The 24765-nt window shown below is 52.9% G+C and overlaps 1 protein-coding gene across 4 annotated transcripts; it reads right to left on the bottom strand.

Moving 5' to 3' along the window:
- Nucleotides 1-833: 833 nt before the first annotated feature.
- Nucleotides 834-23744, bottom strand: DPEP1 (dipeptidase 1). Of its 4 annotated transcripts, XM_049864254.1 has the most exons (12): nucleotides 23682-23740; nucleotides 7281-7431; nucleotides 7039-7191; nucleotides 3605-3737; nucleotides 3227-3359; nucleotides 2753-2903; nucleotides 2559-2628; nucleotides 2022-2198; nucleotides 1705-1789; nucleotides 1540-1615; nucleotides 1237-1372; nucleotides 834-1163 (listed from the first exon to the last, which is right to left on the bottom strand). In XM_049864254.1, exons 3-12 carry the CDS (start codon nucleotides 7140-7142, stop codon nucleotides 999-1001), a joined length of 1230 nt encoding a protein of 409 aa, XP_049720211.1. In that variant the 5' UTR covers nucleotides 7143-7191; nucleotides 7281-7431; nucleotides 23682-23740; the 3' UTR covers nucleotides 834-998. The 4 variants fall into 4 exon arrangements, with proteins under 4 accessions (XP_049720211.1, XP_049720210.1, XP_049720213.1 ...); XM_049864253.1 differs by lacking the exon at nucleotides 7281-7431 and having other exon boundaries at nucleotides 23682-23744; XM_049864256.1 differs by lacking the exons at nucleotides 7281-7431; nucleotides 23682-23740 and adding an exon at nucleotides 18540-18575.
- Nucleotides 23745-24765: the final 1021 nt, after the last annotated feature.

Below are 24765 nucleotides of genomic sequence, written 5' to 3'. Positions count from 1 at the left end.
GCCTGTGATGGGCTGACAGTCGAGAATGCAAATTGCACTTGTAGGCAGGTGTTTTTGCGGGCTCTGCACTGACCTGTCCCAGGCTGGGGAAGGGAGGATATATGGGTTGGGACTTAACGTGGGGCCCGTCCTTCCCTTTCTGTCCCCGCCCCCCACCCCGCGTTGTTCATCCAGAAACATCTGTGGGACAATGGGGAAGGGCACAAGGCCAGGTACCCAGCATGGGGCAATTGCGGGGAGACTTGTGCATGTGCAGGGCCCACTGGACAGACCCAGGGTGACCAGGGAGCAGCTAGCCCTTTGTCAGTGAGGCCTGAGGTGACCAGGGAGGGCAGTTCTGCAAATCAGGTTCCTGGGCCCCGGCCTCCCAGGTCTACTGAGCCACGACAGACGGGTGTATGTGCACACGTGTATATATATATGAGTATCTATGTGCACATGTGTATGTGGGTATACGTACTCGTGTGTGCGTATACATGTGAGTACCTGTGCGTATGTGTGAACATGCGTTTGTGTATGTGAGTGCAAGTGCCCTTATATATATGGGTATGTGTATGAGTGTTGGCGTGTGTATTTAGGGGTGTGTATGCATGCAACCACACTTGCCCGTGGGGAGGTTGCAGCTGAAGTTGGAACACTGAGATCCTAAACAGAGTCTTTGTGAAGCACCTTTTCAGGCTCCCTGAGCCCTCTGGCCCTGACCTTCCAAGACCAGAAGGGGATTCCTGGGGCAGGCATCCAGCCAGGGGCCATCTTCTTATGCTTTGCCCAGGGTGGTTCAGGAGCCCTCCCTCCCTGCTCAGGGCAGGCACTGATGACACACACCCTCAGGACTTAAAGGGGCAGTGCCTTTATTGAGGGTCCCACGCATCCAGCATCCTGAGCTTGGGGAAGCCAGCCTCATGGGTGGGGAGTGGGGCCACGGGGTCTCAGGCCCCCAGATCAACCAGCATCAGCTCCAGGACCCCGCGGGCAGTTTCTGGTCCCCAGGGCCTCAGTTACTGGCACCAGCTGAGCAGGAAGGGGGCGAGGGCAGCCAGCAGGATCCCCCACTTTTGATGGACGCCAGGGGCAGCTGAGTAGCCATACTGGGTCCTGCAGGAACCTTCCAGCTCGTCCAGTTCAATGGGCTCCTCCTCAGGTTTTTGTGTGTGATGGCTCACCTGGGGACAGATATGGGGTGCTCACCTGCCTGCTGATGGGAGGGGCAGGTGTGCATAGGAGGCGCGGCCTCACCTGCTCCACTGCTTCAAAGACCCTCAACAGGTTGTTGGCCAAGGCACCCCTGACCTCTGTCTCTGTCCAGTTCCTCCTCAACAGCTCGGCAACCAGGTCTGGGTACTTGGAGACGTCCTCCAGGCCAGTAGGCAGCCTGTGCAAGGGCAGAGGGCAGGCCTGAGGTGGCACCCACCACCCCAGCCCACGGAGGTAGGTGGGTGAGCAGCAGCATGGGTGTCCTGGGGCCCTTCCAACCCCTTTGGACTAGGACACATTGCAGGGGATGAACCTCGGCTACAGACACGGGCCTCAGCCCCTCACCTCGTAACACCATCGAAGTCCCCACCGAAGCCCACTGCTTCGGCACCTGCCACCTTCTTGATGTGGTCCAGGTGGTCTGCCGGGGAGAGGCAGGCAGGTGTGGGTCTGGGCCCCCACCTGGCCCTTTGCCCCCACTTGGCCATGGGCCACATGCCCATCACCCACCTGCTACTTGAGAGAGGTTGGCCTTGTCTTTGCAGGACACGTAGTCATTGTAGAAGTTCACCATCACCAAGCTGCCCGTCTGCTTCTGTGCCAGCCATGGGGAGACTCACTTTCAGGGCGAGAGGCCAGGCCCTGTCCCTGGCTCCCCTTCCCCATCCCTATCTTTGTTCCCCATTCCTGTCCCCCATCCCCATCCCTCATCCCCCAGGCCCTCCCCTAGCCCTTGTCCACCATCCCCATCTTCCCTAGGCACACCCTTCACCCCCCTGTTCCCCACTCCCCCACAATGCCATCCCAGTCCCTGGGCAGCTGCTTACCACCCGCTGCAGCACGTCGTCAGGCACATTGCGCCGGTGTTGACATATTGTATAGGACGAGGAGTGGCTGAAGATGACGGGAGCCGACGAGTGGTTGAGGACAGCCCACATGGTGGCCACGGACACGTGGGCCAGGTCAACCATGATGCCCAGGCGGTTCATTTCCTTCAGTACCACCTGTGGGAGACAGCTCAGGGTCCAGAGAGCCCAGCCCAGGCATTCTGGGTCTAGCAGGGTGGTGTGGAGGGAGAGGTCCCCACCACACCAGGCACTGACCCTTGAGTGACTGAGTTTGGGTGTCACTGGGGCTCATCCAATTCCACCTCCTTTAGCATTTCAATGACCAGGGTGTTCCAACCGAATACATCCTCCCCCCAAGGGTGGCAACTTCGGCTCTTTTTTACAGATGGGAAAATTACGGTTTCCATTATTCCCGGGTTGCTCAGCTAACAACGGCCAACTCCCTGCCCGCTGCCTTCTCTGAGGGTGGCCCCAGTCCTTGCCCCTCTCACCAGCTCCTTGTTCCCCCTTACGCACCTTCCCAAAAGGTGACAGACCTTGGCTCTGGGCATCATCCGTTCCTGTGTCCACCAGCCAGTTGTCGGCCCTGGGAACAAAGTGGAGTGGTGTTGCCGCTGCCCCCCCTGGCAGACACGGCATGGGCCCGGGACTCCTAGGAGGCAAGGACTGGTAGGCAGGGGGCCCACCTGCCTGCAAGGTGGCCCACTCACCAGGGCGTGTTGCAGTTGTGAGTGAGGGTCAGGTAGCGCATGCCCAAGTGATACAGCGTCCTCAAGACACCCAGGCTGCTATCGATGGAGTGGCCTCCCTCCACGCCAATGAGACTGGCCACCTTCTTCTCCTGGAAGGCCTGCCGGATGCCTGTAGGAGACCGAGGTTGGGGGACACTTTTGGGCTTCAGAGCTGGGCAGGGCAGCTTGAGGACCCTTGAAAGGGGCGAGGGCCCTGAGACTCCTGGGCAGTGTGAGGGGCCCAGGACTCTCAGGCAGGGTGGGGGACCTGGGACCGTTGGGCGGGGATCCAGGCCTGGGGACCCTGGGGGGGTGTCCAGGCCTAGCATTCTTGTGTGGATCGGGCCAGAGACCCTTGGACAAGTGGAGTTCTAAGCCCAGGGCTCGAGTGGAGTGGGGTCCAGGCCCAGGACCCTCAGGCAGACCAGGCAGGGTCCACGCCTGGGACCCCACCTGAGCTGTTGGTGACGCACATGAAGGTCTCCGGGTACAACTGGCACATCCGATGGATGACATCTATCTGCTCTAGCGTCCTCTTCACGGTGTCTTTGTTTTGGGTGTCACACGGAGTGTACGCAGACCAGAACTGGTAGGGGGGGAGTGGGGAGCTAGGAGCAGCCCCTGGCTCTCCCCCATGTGCATATAGTGTCTCAGTTCTCTCCTCCGTGGGGCGCCTTCCCCACCAGCCCATGTGGGTATCAGAGTCCTCCTCCAAGGGCCTGTGGCAGGCATGGTTCAGGAGGTATGCTGCAACCAAGGCGGGGGCTGCACCTTAGCCAGGGCCAAGGGAGGGGACTGGTGGACCCTGGAGGTAGGTAGGGCAGGGCATACCTGGCCACCCACAAAGCCAGCCCTCAGCTTGGGGATGTTGGTGTGCGTGCTGGCCAGAGTGTTCAGGTCTGCTCTCTCATCCTGCAGTTGGTTGTTGAAGTTTTTCAGCAGCTGCCAGGGCAGGTCGTTGTGCCTGAAGGGCCGTGAACAGACCGGAGTGGGGTCAGGGCAGCAGCTTATACCCAGGGCTTGCAGGGTCCCAGGAGCCCTGCCTCTGTGCTCCCCACAGCAGGCTGCCCCTCTTCCTGCTTCCCGCTGGGCTCAGGACTAAAGCCCTGGCCACCGGCTTTTACTCCATGGCTGCTGCCCACAAGGAGCTTGCTGTACTGAGCCCCGCCCCAGTCAGGTAATCTGGAGCCAAAAGAGCCTAAGTGGGGAGGCCTCAGTGCTGGGGGGCAGGGGCTGAGCTGAAGCAACCTCAATGGGCAGGATAGGTTGGGCACGGGCACTGGGCCACCACGCTCTCTTCTGTGGTCCACGGGTCTGACAGTTTTTACAATGAGGAGATAAAAGTACAATCTCCCTTGCTGGGAGGGGGCTGGGGAAGGGAGAGTCTGGCCCGCCTCTGGAGTCCTGGCAGCCCCACCCCGGCCTCCCTGGCTCCCCAGATGCCTGTGCTGCCCCAGAGGGGATTTTCCATCAGATTCACTGTTCCTGGGGAGAGCCCTGCTCTCCCTTTCAGGCAGATCCTTGTGCATTTCCGAGGCACTGAGGTTCCCTTAGGAGGTGAGAGAAGTGGGGGAGAGAGGGGAGGAGGAGAAGGGAAAGGAGGCCTTCCACATCCCTGAGTACAGTGTGCCTGCAACCCTGCCCCTGCTCGCCATCCGCCCACCCTTCACCTCCCTGATCCCAAAGCCTCTCAGCACTCCTGGAAGGCATCTGCTGGGTAGTAAAGCACCTTAATGGTTGAACTTGATTCATGTGAGCGGGGACAGGGCTGTGTCCCCCAGTGCCTCCAGTGCCTTGCTCAGGATGGTGGGCAAGTGAGTGAACATCGTGCTCCAGGCCTCCTTATGGGTCAGAGACCCTGTGAGGTCACTACCTCATTACAGCGGTGGGTGGAGCCATGGCTCTGTAGAGGGAACTTTACTCCTTTGGCCCAAGGCCACAAGGTCCCTTGTCTGGGAAACCTGTCCCCACCCTCCAGGGATAGGGTGGGTACCCCAGAAGCTACACCATGAGGGAGGAACCTCTGCCCTCATTCTCTCTCTACCCCTCGCCCAAATGGCAGTGGAGCAGGGGGAGCCTCAGGTCTCTCAGAGGGATGTACACCCCCTTGCTGGAAACCCATGGTCTATACTGCAGTCTGGAACAAAGGGGTCTGGGGCCATGATTTGGCCTGTCTGTGCCTCTGTTGGCGTTGTGGGACCTACTCAGAGGGGTGAGTCAAGATTCAGAGAGGATTGGAAAGTGCTAGAAAAACGGCAAGCCACACTGCAACCAGTTATTTGTGGGCAACTGATGACTACCTCCCTATTTTTAGCAAGGCACATAACCACTTAGAATAAAGACCCTCCTCAAATTTCCTTGTAGCTGAGTGTGACCAAGTTACTAAGTTCTGTCCTGTGACAGTTCCCAAAAACTGCCATTGAAAGACAGCTGTTGCTCCACCTTTGGCCCTTCATTGTCCCTTCTGACTGGTATGAGGATGTGATGGCCGGAGCTGGTGCAGCCATCTTGAACCATGAGGAATGGTGGCCATGTCCGAGACCCTGGCACTATGGAGCACAGTGCCAGGATGGCCCCTGGGCTTCTCTTGTTATTTGGATCTCGATAAGACAAAGCCCTGGTGGTGCAGTGGTTAAGAGCTTGGCTGCTAACCAAAAGGTGGACACTTTGAATCCACCAACCAACCACTCCTTGGGAACCATATGGGGCAGTTCTGCTGTGTCCTATAGGGTCACTATGAGTTGGAATTGACTCGGGCAATGGGTTTGGTTTTTTGGGACCTGCAAGGGTAGCTGATACTGGCTGATCCACCTGTTAGGTTGGTTTTAGTTCTTTCAGGCTAGCCTTGGCATTCTAGCTCTTTGGGCAATTCTGTAGCTCCAAATCTCAGCCTCTGAGCTCCGAGATCTTTGGGCTTCCCAGCCATCTTACTCCTCCTGGGGCCTCCGGGCCGCCCCCAGCATCTGAACTCAGACTCCCTCCCTGTGCCCAACTGACCCCAGGGCCCCTGGCATGAAGAGATTCTCCCACTTCTGCTCTGCAGCAGATTTTCCCGACTGCCCTAGCGGCCCTGGGAGGCCCAGACCTTTCCTTCTGGAGCAGGGACTTCAGGGGCACCCATGGGGCCTGCCCAGGCTTTGTGGTCCCCAGAGGGGAGGAGGCAGGGGAGTAGGAGGGACTCCAGGAGGAGGAAGGAAACTGGCCTTCTAGGGGTGGCCCCTTCCCTGAGGATCTCACAGGGCCATCAGCTCCTGCTTTCTTACAGAGCTTTGCCCTCCAACCAAACTGGAAGGGTGGGGGTCTGCCAAGTAATAAAACTGCAGCGTTGGTTGAACCTTCCAACCCTGGTGGGCCTGATGTTTATAGGGGCCGCTAGGAAAGGTCTTGATGCTAAGCTGACTTCCACCCCAGCACATCCCTTATGGAGACGGGGGTTGAAAGCTGGAAGAGCCCTCCCAGGGGATGAGGGAGGCAGTGAGTGTCCCCAGCCAGCGCAGGGGCCCTGTGAAATGGTGCTGGCTTGGACCAGGAGTGGGGTGGGGAGGAAGGCAGGGCTTGGAACCCTGTGAGGGTGGAGGGATGGGCGCCTAGGTGGACTAGCTGTAGCATCGGAGAGGACAACGTTGTCAGAGTTTTGGCCTGAACAGCCGAGGGTGGGACCTCCACAGGGGCACAGAGACCTTGAGGGCAGATGGGGGAGGAGGTGATAGAGGAGCTTGGTTTGGTGCATTTGAAGTGTGAAATGTTCATGATGTCGGAGGTGGTGGGGCGGGCATGCTTGGCAGCATGGAGACCTCGAGGTAGGCGGGAGTTATCCTGGCACTGAGGCTGGGGCAGGCCCTGAAGATGGGTGGGGGGAGGATGCTGCGGGGGCGAGGCGGGGCCACCCCAGAGGGGCCTTCCCAAGCCTGCAGCATGCCATATCATCTGCAGCTCCCAGGGAGGAAACGGAGGCTCAGGGAGGAATCCTTGTCCAGTTCGAGGCAAACCCAGCCAAGCCCTAGAGTCCCTGTCCCCACACCCACTGGAGCCAGGGACCCTGACCCAGGGGTGCAGATGGGGCCAGGAGCTCGCTCCTGTCCAAGCACTGAGGCTTCTAGCCGCTTTCCTGCCCTGTTTCCAGCAGACCCCTGTTTGCTGAAGCTTTGGGGACTTGACAGACCCCATGAAAAACTGAGGCCCGAAAGGTAGGCCCCTGTCACAACTGGGAAGCTGAGTCCTGGTAGAGACAGCGTGTCAGGAAACATGGCTTGGACAGCACTTACCCATCGATGACGGGTGTGTCTTGCATGATCCTCTCTGCTTGATCCCGGAATACGTCAGCAGTGCAGACAGCCACCAGGGGCCACAGCCACCAGCCGCTCCACATTGCGTCCTGCCTGCGTCCACCACAGCTCAGAGCCTGTCCACCTGGCTGCCTGTGCGCACAAGAGCCAGATCAGGATTGTAAGGAGCCACACTGGTGCTGGGAAGGTGATTACAAAGGCACTTTGGCCGAGACGATTACCGCTGGCCTCTCCCTTCACACTGAGTTCAATGAGTAACCAGCTGTCAGCTGGATGAGGGGGCTGGGAAGATTGAATCTGGAGAGCCGGGCGCAGCTGCCAGGATAGGTGGAGGCGTAGTAAAGGCCTGGTCCTGACCTGGGGGGAGAAGCCCTAAAACAAAGAAGGACCCCATGTCATTAAAGGACCCTAAGGTGTGGGTTGTGGCACACTCCCTGCATGGGGGCTTCCAGGACCCCATGTCCAGGCTGTGTCCAGACCAGTGAACCCTGGGCCTGGTCTGTGCCAGGCCAGCAACCTGAACCTCCATGTCAGCCATGCCAGAAACAGGCTTCAGCCACAGCTGGAGTGAGGGAGAGTTGGAGGGCCTGGCTGGGAGGCCAGTAAGAGATTCGGGAAGTTCTAGTGACAGCTGGCATCCCTACACAGACTCACAGCTTAGGCCTTCTGGGTTCTATGACCACTGGGTCGTGCAGACACCCCCAAGTGCCCTGTCCTTCACCCCCCTGGGACAGGGGCCCTGAGTTCCCCTGACCCACTCCCCATTTCTGGGAGGGGAAGTCCTATCCCAGTCCAGCTCTGGGCCATTAGCTGTGTTACGGCTTCTGAGCCTGATTCTCTGCCTGTAGGAATGGTATCTCAAAAGGGCTGCTGGGAGGACTGGACCCCAGCATGGGGGTCTTTGACCTACTTCTCTCTACTGTCCCCTCCTTCTACCCACCCTCACATCCCTTAGGCACATCTGAGTCCCACCCAGGAGGGCTCAAGTGTCTGCACAGCAGGGCTTGAGGAGCTTCCCAGGTAAGAGGGCGATGGTTTGTTCTCTGTAGGGACTGGAGTCACAGCGCGCTTAGCCCTTCTCTTGTACCGCCCCCCCCCCCCCAACTCCCGGCGCCCAGGCTGCAGCGCACTGTTAGCCTGCCCTTGAAGAAGCCATGTGCTGGCTTCACTGGGCTCAGCCATGCTGAGGCCACGGTGGGATGCATCTTGGAGGACCTGCCTTCTTCACAACAAGACCGTCCTGTACTGATACTTCTCACAGTGAAATCTATTTTATCTAGCATAGATACGGCCACATCTGCTCGCCTTCCATTAATGTTTGCCTCATTTATATTTTTCTTTCTATTTACTTTCAACACTTTTTGTCTTTTTGTTTTGGGGTTGTTTTTGTTTTTTCTCTTTTTTATTGTGATGAAAACATACACACCAAAACATCCACCAACACAGCAACTTCTGCATTTAAAACTCAGTGACGTTGACTGCTTTTTCACGTTGTGCCACCATTATCGTAAGTGAAGAAAGCAAAAGGTCATTGAAAAGACAGGAGAGAATGAAAAGACCAAAACGGATGTCAGAAGAGACTCTGAAACTTGTTTTTGAACGTAGAGCAGCTGAAGCAAATGGAAAAAATGATGATGTAAAAGAGCTGAACAGAAGATTTCAAAGGGCAGCTCGAGAAGACAAAGTATTATAATGACGTGTACAGACCTGGAGTTAGAAAACCAACATGGAAGAACACACTCAGCATTTCTCAAGCTGAAACAACTGAAGAAAAAGTTAAAGCCTCAAGTGGAGGACTCTATGGGAAAAATATTGAACCACTCGGGAAGCATCAAAAGAAGATGGAAAGAATACACAAAATCACTATACCAAAAAGAACTGGTTGATGTACAACCATATCAGCAGGTAGCGTATGATCAAGAACCAAAGGTATTGAAGGAAGAAGTCCAAGTTGTACAGTAGGTATTGGTGAAAAACAAGGCTCCAAGAATTGACAGAATACCAAGCGAGATGTTTCAACAAATGGATGCAATGCTAGAAGTGGTCTTCTGTATGCCAAGAAATTTGAAAGATAGCTACCTCACCAACTGACTGGAAGAGATCCATATTTGTGCCCATTCCAAAGAAAAGTGATGCAACAGAATTCAGAAATTATCTAACAAAGTCTTTAATATCACACACAAGTAAAATTTTGCTGAAGATCATTCAAAAACGGTTGCAGCAGTACGACTGGGAACTGTCAGAAATTCAAGCTGGATTCAGAAAAGGACATAGAACAAGGGATATCATTGCTGATGTCAGATGGATCCTGGCTGAAAGCAGAGAATACCAGAGAGATGTTTACCTGTGTTTTATTGACTGCAAAAGACATTCAACTGTGTGGATCATAACAAATTACGGATAACATTGCGAAGAATGGGAATTCCAGAACACTTAATTGTGCTCATGACGAAGCTGTGCACATACCAAGAGACAGTCATTTGAACAGAACAGGGGGATACCTTGTGCTTTAAAATGAGGAAAGGTATGCATCAGGGTCGTATACTTTCACCACAATTATTCACTCTGTGTGCTGAGCAAATAATCTGAGAAGCTGGACTATATGAAAAGAACGGGGTATCAGAATTGGAGGAAGACTCATTAACAACCTGTGATGTGCAGATGACACAACCTTGCTTGCAGAAAGTGAAGAGGACTTGAAGCACTTACTGATGAAGAGCAAAGACTACAGCCTTCGGTAAGGATTATACCTCGACATTAAAAAAAAAACAAAAATCTTCATAACTGGGCCAATAAGCAACATCATGATAAATGGAGAAAAATTAAAGTTATTAAGGATTTCATTTTACTTGGATCCACAATCCATGGAAGCAGCAGTTAAGAAATCAAACGATGCGCTGCATTGGGAAGATCTGTTGCAAAAGACCTCTTAAAAGTGTTTAAAAAAGCAAAGCTCTCACTTTGAAGACTAAAATATGCCTGACCAAAACCATGATATTTTCCATTGCCTCATACATATGCGAAAGCCGGACAATGAACAAGGAAGACCAAAGAGGAATTGATGCCTTTGAATTATGATGTTGGCAAAGAATATTCGGTATACCATGGACTGCCAGAAAATAAACCGGTCTGTCTTGGAAGAAAGAAGTACAGCCAGAACTTCCCTTAGAATCGAGGATGGCAAGACTTCATCTTACGTACTTTGGACACATTATCAGCAGGGACCAGTCACTGGAGAAGGACATCATGCTTGGTAAAGTCGCGGGTCAGTGAAAGAGAGGAAGACCCTCAATGAAATGATAGGCTCAAGCATAGCGATGATTGTGAGGATGGCGTAGGAATGGGCAGTGTCTCGTTCTGTTGTACATAGGTCGTTATGAGTTGGAATCGACTCGATGGCACCTAACGACACCATTATAGCTATCCTCAACTAAAACATTCCACCACCATTAACATAAACTCAATGTCCCCAAACAAAAATTCCCCTTTTCCCCTCCTTCCCACCCCCTAGCCCCTAATAATCTTTGGTTTCTATACCAAAAAAAAACCAAACCCACTGCCATCAAGTCGATTCTGACTCATAGCGACCCTGCAGGACAGAGTAAAACTGCCCCATAGAGTTTCCAAGGAGCGCCTGGCAGATTTGAACTGCTGACCTCTTGGTTAGTAGCTGGAGCACTTAACCACTACGCCACCAGGGTTTCTTTGGTTTCTATATATTTGCTTATTTCATATAAGCGATATCATACTGACTTATTTCACTCAGCATAATGTTTTCAAAGTTCATCCATGTTGTGGCATGCATCAGGACTTCATTTCTCTTTCCAGGTGCATAATATTCCATTGTATGTATATACCACAATTTATCCATTCATCTGTTGATGGACGTTTTGGTTGTTTTCACCTTTTGGCTTTTTTTTTTTTTTAAGAGCATATGCAATAGTTGAAGTATGTCCCCAGAAAGATAGGTTGAAGTCCTAACCCTTGAACTTATGACTGTGACCTTCTTTGTAAATAATGTCTTTGAAGATATAGTTAACATGAGGTCATCCTGGAGAAGGGTGGGTCCTAATCCAATGTGACTGATGTCCTTATAAGAGACACAGGCAGAAACCCACACAGGGGGGCGGCCACGTGAAGACTGAGGCAGAGATTGGAGGGATATGGCCACAATCCAAGGAACATCTGGAGCCACCAGAAGCCGAGAGGACAGAAAAGATCCTGCCCTGGAGACTCCAGAGGAGCAACCCTGTTGATGTTTGATTTCAGACTTCTCGTCTTCATAACTATGAGAATAAACATCTGTTGTTTTAAATCACCCACTTTACCATTTTATTTCTTACCCCGATCTGAGCATCTTTGTCTCTAAATATGATAACTTAAGCCAAGGCATGTGTTATGATAACGGATACTTCTTAGTCTTATGTTTTCTCACTTATTTTAAGTTCACGGTTTCCTGCACTATGGCGATGTTTCATCTTCTCCTGTCTCTTGCTTTTACTGTGTTCTTCAAGGTGCTTTTCTCCCCCACCTCTTCTTTCATCATTATTTTGCTGGCTTTTTCCCTCACATTTTAATTCCTGCTTAAACCTGTCTTCCTTTTTCAGCATCATCCTTAATGCTTCCAGGATCATTCTTGACAAGCCACCAACATTCTCTTACATGTGACTACATTTTTCTAGATTCTCTGCTTCTCAGGCATCTTGTTGTTCTCTGTGCTGAGATATTTGTTTTGACTTAATCTTCACTTCTCTGCATCACTTTTGTCCTGTCCGAGTCACTGCAGCTCTTTTGCTCCTGCATGGAGCAGCCTTGGCGGCACCTTCCTCCGTCTCCCAGCCTCCCCCTGCTGACACATGGCGTTCCCACATCTGATGCGCTCTCCTTTGTAAACACCGTGGCTTCTCTGTGTCTGGAAGATGGGGGAGTTTCCTCTTTGTGCCTTGACCCTTACTCAGGAGGGCCAAGGTGATGACCTTTTTCCCTGAACCTGCCTGGCATTTAATTTTGCCCTGCTTTCAATTTTCAAACTCAGAACTTATTTACTTTAGTTGTTAAAAAAACATTTTTGTTCTCTGGCATTCCTTGTAGGAACCCTGGTGGTGCAGTGGTTAAGAGTTCAGGCTGCTAACCAAAAGGTCAGCAATTCAAATCCACCAGCCACTCCTTGGAAACCCTATGGGGCTGTTCTACTCTGTCCTATAGGGTCGCCATGTGTCAGAATTGACTCGATGGCAACGGGTTTGGCATTCCTCTGTAGTACTTCATTGGTTTAAACACCCCACAGGAAAGGACTTATAACCCACTCCCACCCTGGTGGGCAGCCTCTGTCATGGCCTGTTTTCTGATTATGCAGGTCACAAAATAACGGGCCCACATGGCTCTTCCTTCATTGTCAACTTTGCACATCTCGACTGACTCCCTTTTAGGAGAATTGATAAGAATTCAGCTCCCTCAAACCGCCCCAGCTCCCATTTCTCAATACAGTTACGTCAGGAGCCTAGTCCTTCCATTTCTGCAACTTGAGGTAACACCCTTGAACCCGTATCCCCAGCCTCGGACAGATGAGTGTCCACTTTAACATCATCTACTCCAGGGATGAGGAGGATGAGGTGAACAAGATGCTTATCTAAAGCACAATATCTAAAAGGGCACAAAAAAAAAACCTTAGTCATCAAGATAAATCATATTATAATGCAACATTCTAAAAAATCAGAATCGATGTAAAAATCCAAGATGAACAACGCATCAACATTTTAAATAAGGACAGGGTCAGTGCTCCAGATTGCCCTTTGCCTTGTGGCCCCCATGGCCCTGGACTCACCTGGGCACGTTTGCATCCTGCTTTGTAACTTCAGCCTCAGGTGGATCTTCCAAGTTAGTGGCAAGGATGACACCTCCAGGACTGAAGCAGTGGCCGCAACCACTCTCCCTGGTGTGCCACCCAAAGGGGCCATTCAAGGCTGGCCACAGTGTCCTCAAGCCTGTGCAAACATTGTAAAGAACTTCAAGATGGCTACATGGGAGCGTGACACCAAGTGCAGCCTGAGGCCAGACTGGACTCCTTTTATATCCTTATGGGACTCAACATCATGCCTGACTCAGTTTGACTCGTGTGTGATCTGTGGGTATGAGGCCACAGTGGGCTTTAAGGCCAGACAGCTCATGTCTCCATCTCACCTCCACCACTTGTGAGTGGTATGAGCCTGTCAAGCTCCTCAGCCTCAGTTTCTTCATCTGTAAAATAGATATCCTCGTCCTACTTATTGTTGGGACACCAAAGGTGTAAACCACTGAGAACCGTACCCTGCGGATCAAGGCACTTCAATTCACAGCGATTCCAAGTGTGTCAAAGTAGAACTGTGCTCCAGTGGGTTGTCAGTGGCTGATTTTTTAGACGTAGATTGCCAGGCCTTTCTTCTGAGTCACCTCTGGGTGGACTGAAACCTCCAACCTTTTGGTTATTAACTGAGTATGTTAACCATTTGCACTACCCAGGGACTCTGAAAAAAAAACAGTCATGCTTAAATCTACCTTCTTCATACAGTTTTATTTTGCTCCTGGAGTTCCTGATTACCGTTCTTTTTTTCTTTTTTCTTCTACTGAGTGCCTTGATCATATCCTCACAACCTTCCAAGTTCTGAATTGTACTGATGGCCCCTGACCCCTCTGCATGCTGCTCTCTCTCGGCACACTGAACACCCTCCCCTCACGGCTCCCTACCTGGAGTCGATGGCTCCCACTTAATGTCTGCACTTCAGGTCTTCCTCCTAAAAAGGTTTTGCTCCTGTTTCGTTAGAACGTGTTCTCAAATCGTTTTCTAACAGTGGTGTGTGGGAAGTGAACTCTGAGTCCTCGAGTGTCTGAGTGTGTCTTTGTACTGGTGGACACACAGAATAAATGCTACAACCATTTCCGTCAGAACTTGAGGCTCAACACCATGCTGTTGATGTTCGACGCTTAATTCTCTGAAGCAACCTGCTTGTTCCCTCTACAATCTTCATGAACTTGGGAAGACTCAAGGATGAAGTCTTTTCCCTGGAGCTCTGTAATTTGTCAATGAGCTGCCTTAATTTGAGACTTCTTTTTTCATTCAACTAGCTCCACACTCTGGAGGTGCCCTAATTGGAACACCAATTCTTCCTTTGGTTCAGGGCATTTTCTATTCCATCTCCCCCTCCTATTTCTTTTCTCTTCTCCCTTCCTAATAGGAGCCCTGGTGGCACCGTGGTTAAGCACTCAGCTGTGAACCAAACGGTGGGTGGTTCAAACCTACCTGCCACTCTGTGTAAATCAGATGTGACAGCCTACTTCCGTAAAGGTTTACAGTCTTGGAAACCCTATGGGGCAATTCTACTCTGTCCTATGGGGTCACTATGAGCTGGAATCAACTCGACAGCAACAGGTTTGGTTTTGGGGTTTGTTTTTTATTTTGGTTCTCCCTTCCTTGGTGCTACTGTTGATCAGATGTTGGACTTCCTTGGTTAGTCCTTCTTGTGTTTTTCTTTCTCACATTTTAGATTTTCTTGTGCTTTTATTCCACGCACTCGGAGGTTTTCTCAATTTTGTCTCCCAGGACTTTTATTTTGTGTTTCCTTCCAGGAATTATATATTTCATTCCCAAGAGCCGTTTCTTACGTTTTTGTGGCTTTTATCCTTCTTCCCTGGCATCCTGTTCTTGTTATGGAAGCAGCGTGGTCTGATACCAGTTAGAGCTTTTGTTTTGTTTTCTCCTGTTTACCGAATAATAATCTGTGTCCTAGGATTCATTTTTTCCGCTGTTTATCTGGGCCTTTTGCCCTGGTTTTTAGGCTTTGCTCACCCAGCTTGGTATTTCATATTTGAGTAGGAAGCAAGAGTAAGGCTGGCTTAGATGTGGAGCAAGCGGGGGCCAACCATTAAGATGGACTCTTGGTGTCTGAATGTGCCCCTAGCACGACAATGTCTACCCTGGTTCCCACTCTCTCTCTTCTTTGGGGATGTCAGGGGGAAAAAGCTCCTGACGTCTTCCACCTGTAGTAGGCATCCGGCAGTGGGCAGCTGGGATCTGGGTCTGTGTCAGTGGGCAGGTGGGTGCCGCACACCCCCAGCCACCTTCCTCACTTTCACCCTCTATCTCGCCTGCAGTGTCTGAGTGTGACCCTCTGAATTCTGCTGGCCAGATGGCCCCCTACTGTAGCCCCCTCCACAGATATTCCTGCTGGGGGCACCTCACTGCCCTTATCAGCAGCCTCTTCATCCAGTTTCTTACCCCCAGAAACGGGCTGATCCCCCTGATGCCTTCCCTCCCCAGCTCTGCGGAGATACTCTCTATTCCTTTCCTCTCAGGGTCTATGTTCATGGGCCTTCAGGCAAGAAGAGGAGGCAGGTGCATGTGCTCTGGCACCTGACCTGAAAGCCGTGGGGTAGACACAGAAGCTGTGGGAGAATTCTCCCAGTGTTATTGTTTTTAACTTCCATTTCTTCCTCTTGTTCTGGTTGCTGGGCTTGGCATCCATCCTTCATGTCCCTTAAATGAGCTGGGACATTTCTTTCCTGTATAAGTAGGCACGTATGACACTCGTATCCCTCACACTCACACATGCGCACGTGAGCCGCCACAGACAAGAATACCCAGACACATCCCAAAATCTGTGCATGAAACCTGTGTGCACATACACACAAAAACACACAGACTTACTTTTCCACATGTGATAAGCAAGCACACATTTCAATAACCGACATGTGCACACACAGAGACACGCACATGAGCACACAGTGTAAGCACATGGACACATACTCGAACACAGAAGCACATGGACACACACACTCAGACACAGATGGAACAACATGGATGCACACACTCAGACACAGATAGAAGCACATAGACACATGCACACTCAGACACAGAAGCACATGGACACACACACTCAGACACAGAAGCACATGGACACACACACAGACACAGAAGCACGTGGACACACACACTCAGACACAGATGGAACATGGACACACACACTTGGACACAGATAGAAGCACATGGACACACATGCACACTCAGAGATGGCACCACATGGACACACACACTCAGACACAGATGGAACATGGACACACACACTCGGACACAGATAGAAGCACATGGATACACACACTCAGACACAGAACAACATGGACACACACATTCAGACACAGAGAGAAGCACATGGACACACACACTCAGACACAGATAGAGGCACATGGACACACACACTCAGACACAGATGGAACAACATGGACACACACACAGACACAGAAGCACATGGACACACTCAGACACAGAAGCACATGGACACACACACTCAGACACAGATGGAACATGGACACACACACTCGGACACAGATAGAAGCACATGGATACACACACTCAGACACAGATAAAGGCACATGGATACACACACTCAGACACAGAAGCACATGGATACACATGCACACTCAGAGATGGAACCACATGGACACACACACTCAGACACAGAAGCACATGGACACACACTCAGACAGATGGAACATGGACACACACACTCGGACACAGATAGAAGCACATGGACACACATGCACACTCAGAGATGGCACCACATGGACACACACACTCAGACACAGAAGCACCTGGACACACACACTCAGACACAGATGGAACATGGACACACACACTTGGACACAGATAGAAGTACATGGATACATACACTCGGACACAGATAGAAGCACATGGACACACACACTCAGACACAGATGGACCAATGTGGACACACACACTCAGACACAGATAGAAGCACATGGACACACACACTCAGACACAGATGGACCAATGTGGACACACACACTCAGACACAGATAGAAGCACATGGACACACACACTCAGACACAGATGGAACAACATGGACACACACACTTAGACACAGAAGCACATGGACACACACTCGGACACAGACAGAAGCACATGGACACACACACTCATACAGACAGATGTACATGGACACACATGTACAGGTTCAGCCATTCGCCTGCACTTAGCACAGGTGAGCGAGCACTCTGTCATTATGCCCACCCACCCCCACCCATTGCTGGTTCCTGGAACCTGGCTCCCTCTGACCCCGTAGAGTCTGGCAGCAGCACAAGTGGGCCCTACAGTAGACCGTGTGGAAGAAGTGAATGGGGTACATGGAGATGAGCCCCAGGCGGATCCCCAGTCCCCCCTGGTCACTCTGTCCCCTCTCTGGGAGAACCCTGGTGCAGCTCTGGCCACTCTCCCAGGCTCCAGCCCCGGGTGTCCAGCTGGATGTATTTACTGGAGTATCCTCAGGCCCAACACTGAGGCCACTCCCCCCATTTCAGCCCCCCAAAACCTTACTCCCCAGGGTCATCATCAAATGACACCTCTGCACCCCAATGCCCTGGGCCACAGGGCAGGGAGCCTCCCCCTCCCCCACATCTGGCCAGCCCCAGGCTAAGGCGCCTCCATCTCCTTCCTTGTCCTGCCCAGACCCCTCCACTCTCCCCAGATGACTGCACCACTGATCATCTTCTCCACTCTGTCCCCACGACTCACTGTGTACACAGTGGCTGGTCACTTTTGTCACCATGTTTCCCCAGCTCAGCATCCCCCAGAGACTCCCCCTCCATGCCCCATGAGATCCTGGCCCCTCAGCCTCGCATGGAGGGTCTCCAGCCTCATCTCACAGCCCTCCCACCCTCCATACTCCAGACACAGTGACCAGAACAACCCTTACTCTACCGGGTCTTCATGATGTCCTTCTCTCCATCATGAACACACACACCCAGGACCCTCTTTCAGGTTCCTCTTGTCTCCAAGCCCCCATGGCCCTGGGCCAGGACAAGCTCACTGTGTGACCATAGCTGATGGCCCTGTGCGTCTTCCCGCCTCACCCACACTGGCCATACAGCAGGGCACAATGACTGCGAGTGCCCTGTGAGGAACCTCACTTATGACGGTTCCTAACAAACGGTGCTGTCTGATGGACTGGCAACAGTGGGGGAGGCAGGAGGCACTTCTGTACCTCATTATAGCCCTGGCCCTCAGCCAGTCCTGGTCCCAGAGTTCACCACACCCGGCACCCCAGCTCCCCAAGACTCACAACGAGCAGGAAGAAGAGAGGGGGTGGCTGAGTCCTGGCTTCAGGTCCCTTTCTGCTGGAACTGCAGCTCTGCCTCCCACCGCCCGCCTGGAGCTGCCTGCCTCTGTTCCCAGTCCAAGCCTCTGACGCTGGAGGCTTTGTTTCTGTTCTCCTCAAGTTCGATCCCTCCCCTGAGGTCTCCAGCCAGCTTCCCTCATGTACAAAAAAGTCACCTCTTAAAAAAAGAAATTCCCAGGGGCCCTCACAAGGCACGCCAAGGACGAGGGGCTAATGCCTTACACATGTCTCCACAGATGCACAGCCTCACTAAGGCTTATCAGATGCTGCAGGCCCCGGGGTGTCTGGGGGTTTCCTATGCCTTCCAGGCTGTACCTGGGGCCCAGGGCAGGCCAGGACGGGGATGTGGTAGGCAGGGTTGGGGTCCCTGGGCCAGAACATGAGGACTCCATCTCAAGTAGTGCCACCGGCATCAGCTGGCGGGGCTTAGTGAGGTGGGAGGGGCCCAGCTCTGGGGCTGCGGGAGTGTTCTGGAGGCAACCACAGACCTCTCACTGAGGATGGATGGAGTTTCATCTGCAGGTGCGCTCTCCTTCGCCTGCCCCTGCCCTCCTGCCCTCATCCCTGGGGCGGGTGTAACCTAGGGTGCCCCGATGCAGGAATGAGGTGGGGGGCTCAGTAGTTGCTCAGCCTCCTGGCCTCAGTTTCCTCATCTGTAAAGGGGTTAATCCCCCGCCTCCCATTCCAAGCCTACCACAAGAATCAAAGAAATCTTGAATCGGAATGTCCCCTGGCAGGCTATGAGGATTTTCGCAATCAGGGGTCTGTCTGGGGGCCTGGCTGAGGGCAGGCAGCTGAGCTACTCCAAGTGGCCCTGAAATAGCTGAGGTTCCGGTGGGGGACAGGATGGGGAGGGGGGCTCAGCTCCTCCAGCAAAACCCCAGGCAGGCAGGAGCACAGCCTCAGAGGGCTAGACATGGGCTCTGCTCCAAAGGAGGGAGGGAAGGGCACGTCCTGTCCTGGGTCCTGGTCCCTGTCCACTTCCCTATCCTGTTCCCGTCATCCCCTCACCCATTCCTTCCCCTCCCAACTCCCCAGCCCCTCCCCCCATTCCCTTCCCTGTCCCATTCCCCCTACCAGTCTCTGTCCCTGTGGGAGCCTTTCCCTCCCACAGGCACAGTCACCTGTTTATAACGGGGGGGGGGGGGGCATTCCAGGGCTGGGGAGAAGGGGATACGGGGCGGGGGGGGGGTGCTGGGGACTCCCACATTTAGGGTTCAAGGCAGGTCTGGGGGCTCTGAGGGAGAATGGAGACTCCTGGAGGCTCCGCCTCACCCAGCCTGCAGGCACTGAACTTAGTTTATAGCCCAAGAAGGGAAGGGGAGGGAGGGACTGGCCAAGGTCACAGGTCTGTGGACCAGCAGGGAGGGGCGGGATGGATGGCTTGGAAGGAGACCGGGCAAGGCCCCTAGGCCCGGGGTCAGGGATGGGGGTTGGCAGGCCTCGGGGCACAGGACTGACTCCCCAGTCCCACCTTCTAGCTGGCTCTGGGGGTGGGAAGTGTTCTAAGAGCAGAGATCAGACATTCACCGCTGGGCTCTGAGTCAGGGAGTATCACACACAGAAGGGGGCTCCCCTGGTGAGACCAGCATTTAGGGAGGGGAGAGCTGGCTCTATTATTGGTACCGACCTTCTAGAGAAGGACCAGGTGTGGGGAGGGTGATTTCTAGTTTAAATGTTTGAACTTTGTGTACCATCTGAAATTTTTAGCATGTGCATAATTAAAATAGGAAAAGAAACAAACCCCTGAGGAGTTCAAGCAGGTGCTCACACCCCCTCCCTACACGCCCATCCCCTTCACACACAGTGCTGGGGGGCATGGGGGTCCCTGCCCCCTAAAAGAGTACCCCATGCCCTGGGGGGGGCCCTGGGGCTCTGGCCAATGCTGGGCACCTCAGAGCCCCCTACCTGCCCTTAGTCCTCCGTTCATGGGGGGATCTCTGGGATGAAATCATCCCACTGCAGGCTTCAGGCACCCCTGCCTCTGAAGGGGTCAAAGTCCAAGGGGAGAAGGGAAAGGGAGCGAGGAAGAGGCCAACCAGGGTAGGGGGAGTCCAGCCGCACACTTCCTGTTTCAGAATTTTGGCTCTTCCTAAAATTCCCCCAAAGGGCAATATCAGAGGTAAGATTAACAGATGGAATGCTTGCAGTGAGCCGAGTTCAGCTCAACCCCTAGAGAAGGAGAGGACCAGCCCACAGTGACAGCTTAGCTCACCTCCAACAGGCACAGCCTAGCCCTTCCCCAGTCTGGCCACGAGGCCCAAGCTCCCAAGAGGGGCAGGGGTCCTGAGAGACGCCCCCAGCCTCGCCTTGTCCTGGTGTGGCCACCCTGCTTGTTCAAGGAGAAGCCCTGGGTCCACCGGAAAGGCTGCAGTTATCTTCCTAGGCAAGGACTTTAGTTCTGTCTTTGAATACATATCTTGTAAGTAGAGTCTGATGGGACAATTGATGGCATGTGTAAGCAGAGGAGCTGCTCAAAACACAGGTGTCTGCCATCACATCTATACCTGCAGGAGCACAGATTCCCGTGGGGCTCAGCGAGGTAGGGGCGAGCAGCCTCCGTCTACACCTGAGTGAGCCAAGGCCCTGCTTCCCCTTCCCACTAGATCTCACTGTGAATGCAGAAAAGGCAATTGTGCTCCAAGACACATGGACAACCAAGGACCATCAAGGCCTTTCTGCCCCTGTTCCTCCCCTGGGTTAGCCAATCGTGCACGCTGAAGGGACGGGAAAGGGGCAAGCCTAGTTCCTATTCTTCCAGTCCTTTCATGCCCATCATTATGGTGGGGAGTGCTGCGTTTATCCAGGGGTGAAATAACAGTGTTGTGCTGCCTTCCCAGTGTTCTGATGAGACTGAAACATGTAATCACAAAGGAGCTACGAAATTCTGAGAGTGCAATTCTGGGAAATCTGTGTACATGTTAAATGGTCTCCTATTTGGACTTAAAACTGGCATCACACGATATAAACATGAATGGTAGAATTCAGGCTTGGTGGTGGTCACCGCCAAGTCAGTTCCAAGTCATGGTGGCCCCATAAATTACAGAGTAGAACTGCTCCATAGGGTTTTCTTGGCTGTAATCATAACGGAAGCAGATCGCCAGGACTTTTCTTCCTAGGAACCGCTGGGTGGGTTTGAACCACTGAACTTTAGGTTAGCAATCAAGCCCAAAGTCTTTGCACCACTCAGGGACCTTAGAATTCACACTAGTCGTTTAGATTTTTAATTTTTCTTTACTTAGAATGACATTAAATAGCAAATAGAAAAATATCACAAAAAGGGACAGACTAGCAAAGAAAGGAAAAGGGTTTATATCTTAGTACTTTCAATGGCACTTTTCCCCAATTTTTGAACAAAGAGCCCTTGATTTCATTTGCCCAGGGCCCTGGGGAGGACCTTCTGAAGGCCAGAGATGGGTCCCAGCACCCATGGCTCAGCATGGACCCCCTCAACCTCACAGCACACCTAGTAAGCCCATCACTGTTCCCATTACACAGATGAAGTTAGGTGGGGGCCAGGACTAGAACCCCATCACCTGGGACAAGCCTGAGCTTCACCAGCACACCAATTATCTGGAATGCTTAAAAAAAACAACCCGAACTGGGTTAACACACGCGTGTCCTAAGGAATGCATCCTAATAGTGAAGAACAGCACAAGAATAATGGTAAAAGCCCGTCTTGGCGGCCAGACCCCTACGTGTCCTTCTGACACTTTCTGGGCACATGTGAGCACAGACAAAGCATCGAGATGGACACGACCCTGGCAGAGTGCCATCTCCCTGCAGTCCGGGCAGAACCCTCCACCCTGGCTGGCTGGCATCTCTGCTGGCATCAGCGTCTGCTCGTCAGCAGATTCCTGTCCTGACCCCAAGGCCCCGAGGTCGAAGTAATGCCCTCTTCTTTACAGCTCCAGTGCCTGCCTCGGTGACAGGGACCCAAGACACACCCACTGGGTGGGGTCAGTGATCTGGCACGAAGGTGGGCAGGGTGGGGCCTCCGTACGGGGCTTGCTGGAATAAAAGAGGGAGACTGGTGCCCGTCGTGGGCCCTTCAGGTGCAAGAGACAAACGTATAAAAGGCTTTGGGAACCTGAATTGTTCATGTTTAGGGGCTTGTCTTGAGACACGGGCCAGGGGCTGGACTGGGCAGGCACTCAGAGGGGTCAGACCAACCACTAGGGGGTGGGGGCAGGGTCCTGGGCAGAGGGGGACCCAGACCCTCTCAGAACGGCCCACTGTCCTCGGGTTCTGCACCTCGTGGGGAGGTGCCCCCAAGCACCCCCATGGGGAGCCAGTCCCCCGCATCTCCTGAGGTCCACCCACTGGGTCTGTGGCTGCTGCCCTCTGGTGGCCGTGTCCCACCAGGCCCTGCCCTCTAGAAGTGGCTTGCTGGCCAGCATGTGGGCAGGGGTCACCTCACCCTGGATGCCACATTACCTGGGTAATTTTTTACTATGTTTTAACTTTACTTAGTCATGCCCTGTCTCTTGTTGGGAAGGAGGAGAGGTGCCTAATGCACCCTCAAGGCCTGGAAGGCAGGCGCGGGTGCCATGGGATTAAGGCCGGTGGCCATGAAGCAGCCCCTCAGGAGTGACCAGGAGGGCTCCTCCTGGGCCACAAGACCCAGGCAGTTCTGGAAACGGAGACTAAGGGAAGAGGCCTCTGTCCCAAATCCTTCCAGGTGCCCCAAGGTTGGGGACCAGCATGCCTTACACTCTACAGCATCTTGTTACTCACATGGGTGGGTGAAAGATAAAGTTAGAGAAATTTCTTTGTATTCGGTACAAAGACCCTGCCCTGAGTGTATGTGGACACTGCTGTGAAGTTACTGTTGCAGGTTGGTCTGGTGCCTCCAGAGGAGAGAACAGGACACTCTGAGCTGTCACTGAGAACCAGGACAGCCCTGCCACCCTTGTCACACTGCTGAGAGGGGGCAGGGCATTCAGGTTTTCATCTACTCATCCACCCATCCACCCACCACCTATCCATTTACTCATTCATTCCATGCATTCTGTCCACTCAGTGGGGGTACAGCCAGGGCAGGATGGCAAGGCCCTGCTCTCAGCTGGGGAAGTGGCAGACACATAAACAGAATATTTCAGAACAGGTGGATGTGGGGCTCAGGGAGTGCTTCCTGGAGGACGGACAAGTTAACTGAAGCCTGAAGGGAAGAAGTTTCTAGAAAAAGAGGGTACAGCATGAGGTCTAGGGGATGACTCCAGGAGCAGATGTGGAAGGGAGAGGCCCACGGGCTTCCAGGGAGGGCTCTGAGCCAGGACATGCTGCAAGCCATGGTTCCCCATCTGGTACTGCAGGACAGACCACACTTCCTCACCTTCTAGAATTCCATGGGGCGTGCACACCTCACATTTCCCTTTGCTAAGCCTGAGCTGCCAGGCACACCGCTCTGGGCCCCTTCCCCTCTCTACCACAGCAGCTCAGACCCTGTCCACTCACCACTCCCCAGCAGCGCGAACCTGTCCATTCACCGTGGCCTCTGTGTTGTGGCTTTGTCCCCAGCCTGGCCCTCCTCTTCAGGACTCACAGCTGCTGGTCGCCCCACCCCAGCCACCTGCCTCTCCTCCCAGGCTTCTCCCCAGGAAGGTGCAAATGCTCCATTTCCGCCTGCACCTGTGTTCTCTGAATGGGGGGAGAGTTGGGTGGGGGCAGGACTGAGAGACATGGGTAGGTGAGAGGAGGGCGGGGGTTGAGCAAGGGGTGGGGTATTGGGAGAAAGATGGTGGGGAGCTAGAGAGAAAGTGGGGTGGGGGCTGGAGGAAAGGGGGTAGGGGCAGGGAGAAGGAAGCTGGGGAATGTCCAGGAGGAGGATAAATGCAGGGCAGAGCTGCTTACCCGGGAAGCAAACAGCCCCTTCTCTCTCTCTCTCTCTCTCTCTCTCCAAAGTAAGTAAAAAATGATTTTTTGATTCAGTGACACAGGGTTCTGGTACAACATTCACGTGAACTTCAAGGTGAGACACACAAGAGTCTGGCTCTGGCCCTGGCCCTGCCTTCTGGTGACTCTCCCGGAGTGGAAACTTCTCTCACCATTCCATGTGTTTACTGTGGGCCTGCCAGAGATGCTGTCCTTGCAGGGCGCCTCCCACACAGGGGCTGGGACACCGCTGTCCTTGTTCAGCTTTTGCAATGGTGGATCTCAGAGGCTGCGCTCTATCCACACATGCAAGGCTTCCTCATTTTGTAAATACACATTTTAATTGTGGAAATATACATACCAAAAGTTTGTAAAGCATATATGTATATCCACATAGAAACCTGTATACAAATGCTTACAGCAGCATTACTCACAATTGCCACAAAGTGGAAACAACTCAAATGACCAGCAACTAATGGATGAATGGGAAAATTAAAGTGTGGTACATCCACGCCATGGAAAGTTACTCAGCCATAAAAAGGAATGACGTTTCTGATACACGCTATGAAATGGATTCACATTGAAAACATTTTACTAAGTGAAAGAAGCTGACGCTAAAGACCACATATGGTATGAGTCCACTGATGGGACATGTCCAGAATAGGCA

This window comes from Elephas maximus, chromosome 21 (genome assembly GCF_024166365.1).
Source record: "Elephas maximus indicus isolate mEleMax1 chromosome 21, mEleMax1 primary haplotype, whole genome shotgun sequence".
Classification (NCBI taxonomy): Eukaryota; Metazoa; Chordata; class Mammalia; order Proboscidea; family Elephantidae; genus Elephas; species Elephas maximus.
This window is presented reverse-complemented; position numbering and strand designations above follow the sequence as displayed.